The 13,412-nt window shown below is 47.7% G+C and overlaps 1 protein-coding gene across 9 annotated transcripts in view; it reads right to left on the bottom strand.

Moving 5' to 3' along the window:
• Positions 1–13,412, bottom strand: part of FLNB (filamin B) — a 159,986-nt gene that overhangs the window by 16,974 nt on the left and 129,600 nt on the right. For all 9 annotated transcript variants that reach the window (XM_066351531.1, XM_066351532.1, XM_066351533.1 and 6 more), the window contains 9 exons: positions 10,718–10,846; positions 9,817–9,990; positions 8,818–8,976; positions 8,307–8,510; positions 7,152–7,304; positions 6,926–7,048; positions 3,785–4,051; positions 2,988–3,125; positions 1,592–1,707 (listed from right to left, as the gene is read on the bottom strand). In XM_066351531.1, the coding sequence (XP_066207628.1) occupies positions 1,592–1,707; positions 2,988–3,125; positions 3,785–4,051; positions 6,926–7,048; positions 7,152–7,304; positions 8,307–8,510; positions 8,818–8,976; positions 9,817–9,990; positions 10,718–10,846 (1,463 nt within the window). The remainder of the gene's footprint in view (positions 1–1,591; positions 1,708–2,987; positions 3,126–3,784; positions 4,052–6,925; positions 7,049–7,151; positions 7,305–8,306; positions 8,511–8,817; positions 8,977–9,816; positions 9,991–10,717; positions 10,847–13,412) is intronic.

The following is a 13,412-nucleotide window of genomic DNA, read 5'->3' as shown; positions in this document are numbered from 1 at the left end:
TCCTAACCAGCACCAGATGTTGCTGTGCGGGCCTCCAGTAAAATTCTGATAAATAATTTACATATCTCACGGCATCAAGTGACCGGGGAAGAACAGGGAACGAGGCTGACACACCCTTCACTCCTGCTTGATAGATATACAGCCTGCTGCAAACCAATTTAAAATATTTACAACCAAACTGTGATGACAGTCTCCACAGAAAAGTTTGCTGGAGAGGATTTCTGCAAACCAGCTCCCCATGGACAGAACCAGTTACGTTACCTGAGTCAGCTTGCTGCTAAACCCTCAAGAGGAAGATAAACACCTCGGAAGACCCAAAAGAATCTTCGAGACGCATGAAGGCAACTCTATGCCCTCAACAAAGGCTGGGTTTATCTCCCTCCATAGGTTTTAGTGAAGTTGGCCACAAAAAGAAATTCTGTTAAGAAGCCTTTAAATGAAACACAAGAAAAACATCTGCACCACAGTGACCAGTCAGCACCCTTGGTATTCTCCAGATGAGGCCTCTTCAATCTGTGGACTGTGATCCTGGCTTGGGTTCTGTTTGGCTCTCATGTTTGGAACAATGAGCAGTAGCGATCCCCCTCAGGGAGAGATTAAAATCTCACATGTGAACCAAGTATAGGAACTAGATCCAGTGATATCACCCATCTGAGATACAAGACTGGGTTTCAATGAATCCAGGATTTTCAAGAATGGGGGAGAGGGTGCAATTAAAGGCTATTTAGAAATCTGTTTAACCAGAAATCATATTTTGAGATTCTGGTATTATTCCACAACTGAATTGCTGCTACTCCTGATTCAGACACTGAATTATTTTTCAGTGTTTTGAGCAAAGACCCAGAGTCATTCTTAGTTTGGCTGAAGGCTCCAATGCAACTTTGAATTCAGTGACCTGTTTAAGACAGGAGGCAAAGTTGCATTTCCTAGCATCGCAATAGGTTGGACTACACACTTACTTGCCACAGTGTCAAGGTGGTGGATTAAGGAGGCCACGGTTAAAACCACATGTTCTGGAGCCACAAAGACCTCATTCTCCTCATATTAGCTGGTTTCTAGTATCTATAACCTCTTTGTACCTCAGTTTCCATCTTTAAAATGGGAACAATAGAAACCCACTCACCAGGCTGTTGCAAGGATTTAAATGAGGTAACACCGACGAAGTTCTTAGCAAAGTGCCTTGCACACTCATTATAAATAAGTCAACATAAAACACAACTGACTTCCTTGAGGACAAAGAAGCCAACAACTGCAGGCTAAACATCACTGGACTGTTATGTTGTGTTTGTTCTGTTTTGAAAGCTCTCCTTATCCCTTAACGAATTATTAACAGGCCTCCTTTGTTTCTCTTGAATAAATATTTAAAAAACAAACTTGTCCCCAAACATTGAGGTGTTTTATTGACTGTGGCTCTGTTTTGCTCTCCCAACTGTCTCCTGTCCTGAGTGGGGACCTGACTCTGCCAAGGGAATGTTGCCCTACAATGGGCGACCTGTGGTCAAAGCGGGCTAGGATTGGAGCGGCCTCAGGAGTCCAGGGTCTCACTGGTCTGGCCTGTGGCTAAGGAGATGGATGCTTCCTTGCGTCTCACCTGAAGGCTCATAACAGTGAGGCGGCGGGCGTCGTCAGAGGGCGCGATGACTGGCACCAGGTAGGGACTTTCGGGGATGTGTTCGTCATTAAACTTGATAGACACCTCGTAGTTACCTGTGGGGACAAGAAAGTCCCATCATTTCAGAGATTCTAGGAAGGTGGCTCTAGTGAGGCCTTCTGCTGCTTTCCCTGGGCAAAATGCCTTCTGAGAGGTCTGCCCTCCTGCGGGGGCCTCAGCTGATTGGTTCAGGGCGTGCTGCCTGGCTCAGGCTGGGCCAATATGATTTGCATAGTAGGGCAAGGGCAGAGATTCTGAGCTTGAGTCCACAAGATCCCCTGAAGGACCTTTGTACAGAACTCAGGAAATCCATAAAACTTGCATGGGGAAAAAAAATTACATCCCTCCTTTCACCAAACCTCTAGCTGAAAATTTAGCATTTTCTTTCTTTAGGAATGTTGACAAGAAACCACGGCACGTTAAAAGTACTTATGATTTTGTCACCAACAAAGTGCACAGATATTTTCATATCATTTGACAGTTTTATATATACCTTGACATATTCACTCATTGATATTTTGAAACTAAGGTAGTTAACAGGCTGACACCAAATTTTAGACTCAATGTATCAATGAAGATATGCATGCCATGGTATGTTATACATTTGTTCTTCAAAGGTTTTGATAACTATGTTTTAATTGATTTCCTTTTCTTTTTCTTTTTCTAGAGAGAGATGAGAAGCATCAACTTATAATTACTTCACTTTGTCATATGGGCCTTGAACAGGGAGCTCAAGCCAAGCCAGAGACCCCTTGCTCAAGCCAGCAACCCTGGGCTCAAGCTGGAGACCTCAGGGTTTTGAACATGGGACCGTAGCATCCCAGGTTGAAGTTCTACCCACTATGCTACCACCAGTCAGGCTTAATTGATTTCTTTTATAGTCCAATGTAATTTATATCATGTATTTCAAACCATATTCATGAGAAGAGTCCCCATAGGCTTTAGATGCCAAAAGGGTCCATGGCACAAAAGCTTAAGAACCTTTGCTCGAGGGAGTGCAGATGCTAAATAAGTAAGGTCCCTCTGTGGGACAGCAACACCAGCCAGTGGCCAAGGTCGGGCACAGAGGCTGGTCAGTGGAATGAAGAAAGCAGGTGAATGAAGGCACGAAGTAGGCTGGCAGCAAAAGACCAGACACAATGGTAACAAGAATTCCTGCCCCTTGGAGGCCTAGCTGCATTTCCTGCAATTGGATTTCTAGGAGGTGCTCCCATGTGCCCATAAAGATAAATTTCTCTTTCACTTGAGCTAGCTTGATGGGTTTCTGTTCCTTACAACCCAACCATGCCCAAACAAACAAACAAAAAATGTCTTCAGTTGGTTCTTGAATACATACCAGGCTCTTGGGCAATATAAGACACACCACATGACCCATTTTTGTGGTCATCGAATGTAATCTCAGCCTTACTGGGGCCTTCCACGGCGATGGAGAGGCCCCCCGCGCCCGCTTCCCGGGTCCAGATGCTGAACTCGGCTGAGACAGAGAAATGCCTGGTTAATGCTGAGCCTGGCGGAGGTCCCTCTTCTTGCCCAAACCTGCAGTGCTTGGTGACTTTCATAGACAGGACTTTTCTCTTTCCCTGAGCCCATCAGAACCCAAGCAAGGGCACTGCTGACATTTCTTAGGTGCCTACCAACCATGACATACCACGTTCATGGGATACTGGATGTCTTGTGAACACACCCAAATCAATCCAGAAAAAGATAAGAATGTTTAGCATTGTCCCCACAGGTGTTCCCACCAGCATAACCATCAATTTAGGGACCTTCACAAGGAGTTTGTGGAAATCTAGCATGTGCCACACAACATGAGCCCTGCAGGACACTCAGATATCGCTTCATTGCTCTGCTCCCTCTTCTCCAAGACTCATTACAGAGTAACAAGGAGCTCCTCAGTAAGAAGCTTGTTAGACATTGGGTAAAGGAGCAATCCCAAATGAATTTTAAAGACTGCGCCTTAATACTACCCATCAGAATCCCACAAACGAGGCCTTCTCTTTAGAACAGGGCCAAGAGCCTGACTTCTGGTGGCGCAGTGGATCAAGTGTTGACCTAGAACAGGGCCAAGAGTGCAAGGTGCTCTCACCACCAGGCTCAGCTGTTACTCAAGTCACAGCCTGCCCGAACGCTCACCTGGAACTCCTGCTTCTCCTCTCTCCAGGCCGGGGCCTCCTGCCCGGACCTTGTGGGCACCGCCCTCACCCAGTGGCCCCACAGTGAACTGGAAGGGGCTGCCGGTCACGTGCTGGCCACGGTACTTGACACTGACTGTGTGCACGCCCATCTCCTGAGGCACAAACCGGACGCAGTGCGAGTTCTTCCCCATGGGCACAATCTCTGCCTCGGTCACGCGGCCAGAGGGGCTAGTGACGTGGGCCGACATGTCACTGCTGTTGATTTCTGAAAGGTAGCGAGACGTTGGGGAAAGGGGAGGAGGGTTAAAGTGAGGGCCTAAGGCAGAACAGGATGTGCAGGGCAGACAGCAGAGGGCAAGGTGGGTGCAGCCTAGAGGTGTGGGGGGCTCAGGCTGAACACCTGCCCTCTTGTCTCCCTCAAACCCCTGGGCAGCTGTGGCCAGTATGGAGAGAGCCAGGCCCTTCCAGCCGCCCGTGCAGAGAACATTCTAGGGGGACTGACACTTCTTGCCCCACTGAATACTCTTACAGCCTTGCTGGCTGGAGCTGAGTTAATTCCACACATCACTTTCAAACTAGAGCCTGAGCTGATAGTTAGAGCATGTAAACATAAAAACTACAATAGCTCAGCCTGACCTGTGGTGGCGCAGTGGATAAAGCGTCAACCTGGAACCGCTGAGGTTGCCGGTTCAAAACCCTGGGCTTGCCTGGTCAAGGCACATACGGGAGTTGATGCTTCCTGCTCCTCCCCCCTGTTCTCTCTCTCTCTCTCCCCCCCTCTATAATGAATAAATAAAATCTTAAAAAAAAAAAAACTACAATAACTCAGATGTGTCTCAGCCAAAGGTGCCTATCGTCATGCGTATAGGAGCTCTTTTCCATAGGCAGGTAAAGGCAGAAAACATAAGAGCTATCATCCCTGTCAAGAAGCCTTGACATTTCTTTTAGGTAACAAGGCAAAATGCATTTAGAGGAAAAGGTGAACTCGTCAGTCCCAACAGCATAAGGGAACCCGTGCGTCAGCAAAGCTTCGAGCAAACTGAACACCAGAGGCCACACTTTCAGGAAGGCGGTGCTTTAGGTCACCCACGCTGGGAAGCAGACTGTGTCTGCTCCATCGAGGTGCTCATGCCATGCCAAGGACTGTGCCTGCAATGTGGTGGAGACAGGCATGCCACATGCTGGGTGACCAAGTAGTGCCATCACCTAGAGCCATATGAAACTGCACCCTCCAGCCCTACAGGATCCGGGCTGAGCAGCAGCTCATGACTTTTAAGTCCTAAGGACAGAGAAAGGAAGGGAGGTTGAAGACAGGGCCACTCCACATGGCCTGAATCCAAGGACATCTGGAAGCTGGTGAGCCGTCCTCCATTCTAACCGATAAGAGAGAATCATTTAGGCAACAAGAGGAAAAGTGAGTCTCACCACACCATTTGGTACCAAGTAACTGAAAAGGGTAAAAAGAAGTCAAGACCCAGAAAAGAGGATAGGGAAAGGGTAATGGTCCACATCAGGCAAAAGGAACAGAACAGATTATTTGCAAAACGAGAAGTGCGAAGCAAATAAAAGAAGTTCCCTGTCACTAGTAACGAGAAATGAAGTTGAGGACTGGATACCATCCATACTTTTCCATCAGCTTGATCAAAGTGAGAGTGAAAAACTGCCCAGTGCTGGTGAAGACGCGGAGAAACGGCACCAGCTCACATTCTGAGGGCAGGCTGCCACGGCACAGGCAGCAGCGTCTGAGACTCGTGGGCTCAGCAGTCCCCCCGCAATGTGACATCAGCCCGGGCAAACAGTGGCCAAAGTGAAGGCCCGTGAACAGAGAAAACCCAGCAAAGGGTGGTGCATCTGGACATGAAATGCATCCTTGTGAAGCCCTTAAAAATAACCTTTTTATAGTCACAATCCATGCAGCTCTCTCTCTCTCTTTTTTTTTTGTTGTTGTTGTATTTTTCTGAAGCTGGAAACGGGGAGAGACAGTTAGACTCCCGCATGCGCAAGATCGGGATCCACCCAGCACGCCCACCAGGGGGCGATGCTCTGCCCCTCCGGGGTGTCGCTCTGTTGCGACCAGAGCCATTCTAGCGCCTGGGGCAGAGGCCAAGGAGCCATCCCCAGTGCCCGGGCCATCTTTGCTCCAATGGAGCCTCACTGTGGGAGGGGAAGAGAGAGACAGAGAGGAAGGAGAGGGGGAGGGGTGGAGAAGCAGATGGGCGCTTCTCCTGTGTGCCCTGGCCAGAAATCAAACCCGGGACTTCTGCACGCCAGGCTGACGCTCTACCACTGAGCCAACCGGCCAGGGCCCATGCAGCTCTTTTTTAAGTGATTCTGTCTGGACACCATAGTCATGAGGCTTTCACCACATTCACACATGACCAACACTGTGTCTTTGCAGGAAGAACCCATGAAATAGTGCTTGGCGGGCAGAGCAAGTATGTGACATGTTAGGAAAAATAGGAAACACAGTGTGGGAAAAGAACCCCACTGCAGACCAGAATGTGAGCATCTATGAATAGTAGATTTCCCATCTCCACGGAATCAGGGCAACGAACCTCACAGCACGTGCCAGCCTCTGGGCACGGAGCCTCAAACCTTCACCGTACAGCGGCCTTTCCTTTAGAGGACTTCTTACGGAAAAAACCTTGGCTACATTTCATAAAGACTTGGTGGTATACTGACGAATTTGGCCATATGGGGAACAATTTACAGCCCAAGGGCACAGCCTCATTCTGACTTTAGGAATGAAAAGAAGATGGGTGAAAATTAGAAGCTGCTGCTGGGCTGACATCTCTGATACTCCAGGTACCGGCCTCAGCGGGGTCAGTTTTCTCGCTGAGATTATTCTACCCGACAAACAGGAAATAAACGTCTAAAAGCTCCTCCATTTTCTCTGAGACGATACAACAAAGCTATTTTCATTTGTAAAAAGAAAAAAGTAGAAGGGAAACAGATTTATTTTTCCTGAATGGGCCTCTGTGAAAATAAGTATTAAAAATATCAATTCATGAATTGAAATTTTAAAAAAGAAAATAAAATAAGCCGCCCACAGTGGGCCTGGATGGTATGTTCTGGGCCATGTGTGGACTTGGTTTCCAATGGCACCCACGGCCCTGACCCATGAGCCCCTCATGCTCACCTGGGATTTTCAGGTTCAGGTCACAGATGCTCCCGACAGTGGCCACAGATGGGGCCCGACTGGTACGAGTGATGCTCTCCTTGACTCTCCCCTCTCCACTGATCTTCACAGTAAATGGGCTCCCTGCAAGAACCGAGAAGGCCCATATGAGCAGCCCAGAGCCCAAGGCAGACCACTTTCAGAAAAGCCAAGCATCAGACGGAGGGGCAGAGGGGACCATGCATACCGGGCACATGCTCGTCAGCAAATTTGGTGGAGACGATGTACACCCCAGGCACGGTGGGGAAATAGGAGACCTTGCAGGTGCCATCTTCCAGGTCCTCCGTCTGGATGTCTACTTTGCTGGGGCCTTCCACCGCCAGGGATATGCCACCATAACCTGCGACACAGTAACCGGGGGCTGCTTTGACAGCAACTCTCTTGGAAGGGGAAGCTCTATGCATGCAGAAAGGACGGCGGACCTGGGAAATGCACACTGCTTTTCAGAGAGCACAAAGAAACTAACTGTAGCCCCCAATGGAGAGAGCCCCAGGCAGAGGAGCAGGTTAGAGGCTCTGAGAAATCCTGTAGAGAAATGACCTGCTGAACAAGGCTTTGGTCACAGAACCCTCTTCTCGACAATATCTACTATTACCCTGCAGAGCACCTGTCTTGCAGAAACCACTGGGGAAAACACTCTGCCCACATGCCTCCAATAATGGCATGAACTGCCTTGCAGGTTCACTGCCAGCCACAGGCCTGAAAATTTGAATTTTTGAGCTGCCTCACCTCCGATGTCTAGCAGTGAACCACTAAGACAGTAGATCTGAAGGTTTAGAATCAAGAGGGAGCATCAGCCCATCAGGACCAGAAATTCTCCAGCCCTTTCCCCTGGGACTATGTCTTTGTCTAAAAGTCACCAATATGGCCATCACTCAAGAAAGAGAAAGCGGAAAACTCCGGTGTGGCACAGGCGGGTGAGGCCCAAACTGATTCAAACCATTTCCAAGAGGAAACAGGAAGAGATTCCTCATTTCTGCAGAAGCCCTGTGAGTAGAACATGACCTTGGCCACCTGGCCCAACAGCCTTAGCTTGGGATGAGTCCAGGAGACCCTGGGAATCTGAGAACAGTGGTGGGAGTACAGATACAAGAGAGATCTGTTGAGTTGTAGTGGCTCTGGTTTAGGTGCCAGAAGCAGAGGGCTGTTGACCCTGTAGGTCTCAGGTTCTTCATCAGGAAAATAAGTGGTCATGGGACTTTTAGGATAATGCAGGGGTATGGACAGGTAGCTGAAAGGATGCTCAGAAGGAAAAGGGGTTGGTAGGATGAAAACATGAAGTGGCTGGAACAAAAAGCAGCCCATTCCCACAAGGCCTCTTCCTTGAGACCACCCCACACACCTGCATCCCTCGTGTCCACGATGAACTCAGACATCTCAAAAGTCCGCCCTTCAGACAGGCCTCGGCCATAGACTTTGGCTCTGCGGGCATCACCGATCTCAGACTGGACCACCATGATGGACACAGGACTGTTAGCCACGTGGTTTCCATTCTTCTTGATGCTGACCAGGTGTTCGCCCACCTCCCGGGGGATGAAGGAGATGCCTGGACCAGGGCACATATTGGGGCTCGTAAGGGGCAGTGAGAGTAGGGGGAGGCGTGAAGGAGAGCAACTAGTAGACACATTTGTGGGGATAGAAATGAATCCTTGACTTTCTGGCAACCCCAGAGCGTTCCCAAGGGTCAATCTCACAACACAGAAATGTACTTGGACCACTATCATGTGTGTGACCCAGCAGGTTTACCATATCACACTCCAAGGTGTTACCTGTTTCCCAAGAAAGGACTAAAGGAATTCCCACCTCCCAGTTTAAATGTACCAGTTCCATCTAGGAAGGCCGCCTGGGCTCACCAATGTGATTGTTAGGCAGCCTCTTCAGGAGACAGGGCTCATCCCGGCCGGATGGGGCCTTAATGCTGGCCGTCAAGGTGCTGAGATCGGTCTCGCTGATGTCAAGCAGGAAGTCAGCGGCAGAGCCCAACTTCACCTGAGAGCACCGTCTGCTGTCATCTGGGAACACCCCAAACACGGCTCCCATCACACATGGTCACCTGGCTCTCCAGAGCCTTCACCCCACATGCCGTTTACAGATGAACAGCCAGAATTAACTGCCCACACTTAAGTGAAAAAAACATGCCTCTAGACCTAACCAACAATGAATGACTTCTACTCAGTTGTTGGCAGAAACTGAGCCTCGAGTCCTCAAGGACCACCATTTAAAGGAAGCTTTGGCAGTGAAGGCATCTGCTACCTGCCTGCCATCCCCTGGGGCATTTCTTAGGTAAACACTTATCATAGTCCACAAAGGACTGCTGGCTGCTTCACAAACAGTTCTATACAACTGAGGGGCAAGAACTTCATCTTGTGCATCTTCTTCATGACCCACTGAGAGCAGGATCCAAACACAGTGAGCACACAGAGGGTAGCAGCGGCGCTTTGAATCAGATAACCTCAAGAATCCTAGCATACCCACATGTAGACTTGGCTAAGCCACTCTCTCCAAGCCTCAGTTTTCCTATCTGTAAAACAGGAGAGAAAAAGCGATCCAGCAGTGAGGCTGAAGGGCATCTCTGAGCTTACATACTCGTGCAATAAGTATTACTTGAATGCCTTTATCTGGGGGCCTGCTATTGGTGTGGTGCAGTCAGACTGGCACAAAATAACTGCCCTGCAAATGGAGTGAGTGTTTTTCCCTGGATTACCAGCTAAGGGAGGAATTAACCTGTCCAAAGTTGAGCCTGCGTCCCCGGTTCCTCCCCCATCATGAGCCCGCTGCCCCCGCTCTAATGTGGAAACAGGCTGTCAGAGCACCTCCCACCTGGAAGCTCCCTGCAAGATAGGCAACTCTACCTGTGATTTTGGCTGTGAAGGGGCTGCCAGGGATGTGCTTGTCATTGTACTTGACCAGAATGCTGTAGTCGCCTGGCAGGGTGGGCAAGTAGGTCACTGTGCACGTCCCATCCTTGTTGTCAATGCAGCTGATTTCAGCCTTTGAGGGCCCCTCAATAGCCAAGTCCAGACCTCCTGTGAATGGGAGCAGGAAGAGAGGACCATCAGGGAGTGTTTCCTTGTTTCCAGGGGGACAACTCATCCAGAGCAGCCCTGAGGCTGGGAATGCCAGACTGACACAGGCCATCTGAGTTGCAGGCAAGGGGCACAGGTCTAAACTAAGCAATGTATGGCACAACACTCCACCATCTGGGTTCTTCACTACAAGTAACCCTGAAGGGCTCACTACTCTTCAGAATGAGTGGGACAAGAAAGACTGGAGCCCTGCATGGCCACCACACATATGAAAGAGTGTCACACACTATCACTGCTGGTCAGGCACTGGAGGCTGTTGGGGAAATCCCATTAGAAACACAAATTTAAAAATCTCTACACACACAAAGCTTTATCTAGAATAAGCCACTAATCACTCATGCAGTCCCATGGATACACACACATGTGCAAAAACAACAAAAACAACAATGGCATCAGCCAAAACACTTAAATTTCAGGCAAGTCACAGAAAACATTTTACAGCATGAATATGATTTCAAACAGAACCCAAGGAACTTTAAAAAAAATCCTGTTTTGGTTAGAAGACAGAGGAGCTGTACATAAGAGATTGACATGAAACAAAAAATAAGGCAAATACTACCATCTAATAGTCTTATTTTTAAAATATGCCCGGGAATCGTGTCCACTTAACTCTACAAATGAAAAGCATATACTCTGAACACATATAATCACATAAATGACACAATACCTTCTCCTGCATCCTCGGTGACGATGGTGAAGGTGGCAGTTTTGTTGGCCACTCCATACACCAGGCCTGGACCATAAGCAGAAACACTCCCACTGTTGGGGTAGTTCACGTAGAACTGGAGAGGGCTCTCTGGGTTTGCAAAGAACACAAACAAAATTGGGACTCAGCTGGGGTGGGGAGTGCATACTTCAGATAGCGCAGCCAGTGTCTTTTTTCTTTTTAATTGATTGATCTTAGAGAGACAGAGAGAGGAAGGGGGGAGGGAGCGAGAGAAGCATTCATTTGTTCCGCTTAGTTGTATACTCATTGGTAACTTCCTGTATGTACCCTGACAAGGATCAAACCTGCAACTTTGGTGTTTCAGGATGATCTCTAAATGACTAAGCCAGGGGTTGAGAACCTTTTTGGCTGAGAGAGCCATGAACACCACATATTTTAAAATGTAATTCTGTGAGAGCCATACCACGACCTGTGTACATTACGCATTATCCAATAAAAATTTGGTGTAGTCCCGGAGAACAGCTGTGATTGGCTCCAGCCACCCGCAACCATAAACATGAGCGGTAGGAAATGAATGGATTGTAATACATGAGAATGTTTTATATATTTTTTGTTTGTTTATTTGTTTTTGTTGGGGTTTTTTTTGTTAGTTTTTTAGAGACAGAGAGAGAGAGAGAGAGACAGAGACAGACAGGAACGGAGAGATGAGAAGCATCAATCATTAGTTTTTTGTTACGTGTTGTAACACCTTAGTTGTTCATTGATTGCTTTCTCATATGTGCCTTGACCGCGGACCTACAGCAGACCGAGTAACCCCTTGCTCGAGCCAGCAACCTTGGGCTCAAGCCAGTGAGCTTTTGCTTAAACCAGATGAGCCCGCGCTTAAGCTGGCGACCTCGGGGTCTCGAACCTGGGTCTTCCGCATCCCAGTCCAATGCTCTATCCACTGCGCCACCGCCTGGTCAGGCTATTTTTAACGTTATTGTTTTTTTTATTAAAGATTTGTCTGCGAGCCAGATGCAGCCATCAAAAGAGCCACATCTGGCTCGCGAGCCATAGGTTCCCGACCCCTGGACTAAGGTAACCAACTGGTGTCTTCTAACAGCAGGCAGCTGTGGCTTCTCCTATGCAGGGGCAGCAGAGGCAGAACGCAAACTGAACCTCTGATAACGTCCTATGATACCCAAGGGGGTTTCTCACTAATGTTCCTCCAATGTTACTCAAGAAAAACAATTCTGAGGCTACTCCAAAGAGCAGGGATCAGGCAGGGGAATCCAGCTCAACTTGACTAATTAGGAGGAAAGAGCCTACCATGTAAAGAAATGACCCCTTAAAAGAGGAAACACAGCTGGCAAGGTCTTTTGGGAAGGCCATTTGCCTGTGACCTTCAAAATGTAAGGCCCTATAAGCCTAGCCCACAGAGCGGGAACTGATGCCACTGTGGTCCTTCGTCCCCACTCCCAGCCCTATACAGGTACTTCCATTTTCACAGTGGTCAGATGCAAGTTAGGAAAAGAACCCAGTGCCCAATAATAGGGGGTTGGTTAAATAAACAATGTTCTACTCTCAGGTCATTAAAAAGAATGAGGGAGTCTTCATGCACTAACTTGAGAGATTATCCATAATGTGTTGAATTAAAAAAAGAAAAGGGCAAGTTGCTATATAATATTCATACTACTATTTTATTCCTTTAAAAAACAAAACTAGAACAAACTTGTATGCATGTTTGTAGGTACAGAGAGAAAAATGTAGAGAGACCAGCAGGGAAAAGACAGTTTTTTCTTTCTCTACATCTGCATCTTTAGAATATTTAAATAGAATCAGATAATATATTTTTTGCTTTGAACAAATATTATGTACACACATACACATAAACTAAAGCAAACATCAAACTGGGAGAAACAACTCCTATCACAAAAGAATAATCTCTCCAGTATTTAAATTGCTCTCAGAAACTGATAAGACAAAGGCCAATAACCAAACAGAAAAACCAAGCTGTGGATACAAACATTCAGTTCACAGAAAAAGAAATACAAGTGACACTTAAACATATAGAAAGTTGCTCAGTTTCATTCACAAGAGAAACACAAATAAAGCAACACCGAGATACTGTTTCTTCAACGGATCAGTTTGACAAAAACCCAAACTAGCATAATCCTCTGGCCAATCTGCGGAGAGGCAGGTGTTCTACATTGCCGGTGAGTGTGTGAACTGGAAGAGCCTGATGAAAGGCATTTTGGCAAGTTCTAGTGAGATGACAGGTGCCTGTACCTATGCCCAGAAATTCCTCTCCGGGGAACATCTCACAGATACTACGCGGAATGTGAAAACCTATTAACTGCAGCAAAAGGTGGAGAAGAAGCTAAATGTTCTCCAACAGGACAATAGTTAAATGTTGACGGTTCACCCTGTGGTAGGAAACTCTGAAGAAGCTCTGTGATTCAGACATACAAAGCTGTCCTGCATATACTGTTAGACAAAAAGGACACAACAGAATCATGTGTAGACTGTGCTACTAACAAATGAGGAGGGATTAGGAATCTATCTATGTTCCTGCCAGACCAGGCAGTGGTGCAGTGGAGAGAGCGTAGGACTTGAATGTGGAGGACCTGGGTTCGAGACCCCGAGGTCGCCAGCTTGAGCGCGGGCTCATCTGGTTTGAGCAAGGCTCACCAGCTTGAGCCCAAGGCTGGCT

The sequence above is a fragment of the Saccopteryx leptura genome, chromosome 10 (genome assembly GCF_036850995.1).
Source record: "Saccopteryx leptura isolate mSacLep1 chromosome 10, mSacLep1_pri_phased_curated, whole genome shotgun sequence".
NCBI classification, from domain to species: domain Eukaryota; kingdom Metazoa; phylum Chordata; class Mammalia; order Chiroptera; family Emballonuridae; genus Saccopteryx; species Saccopteryx leptura.
Note: the sequence above shows the minus strand (reverse complement) of the source record. Positions and strands in the feature narration are given on the sequence as shown.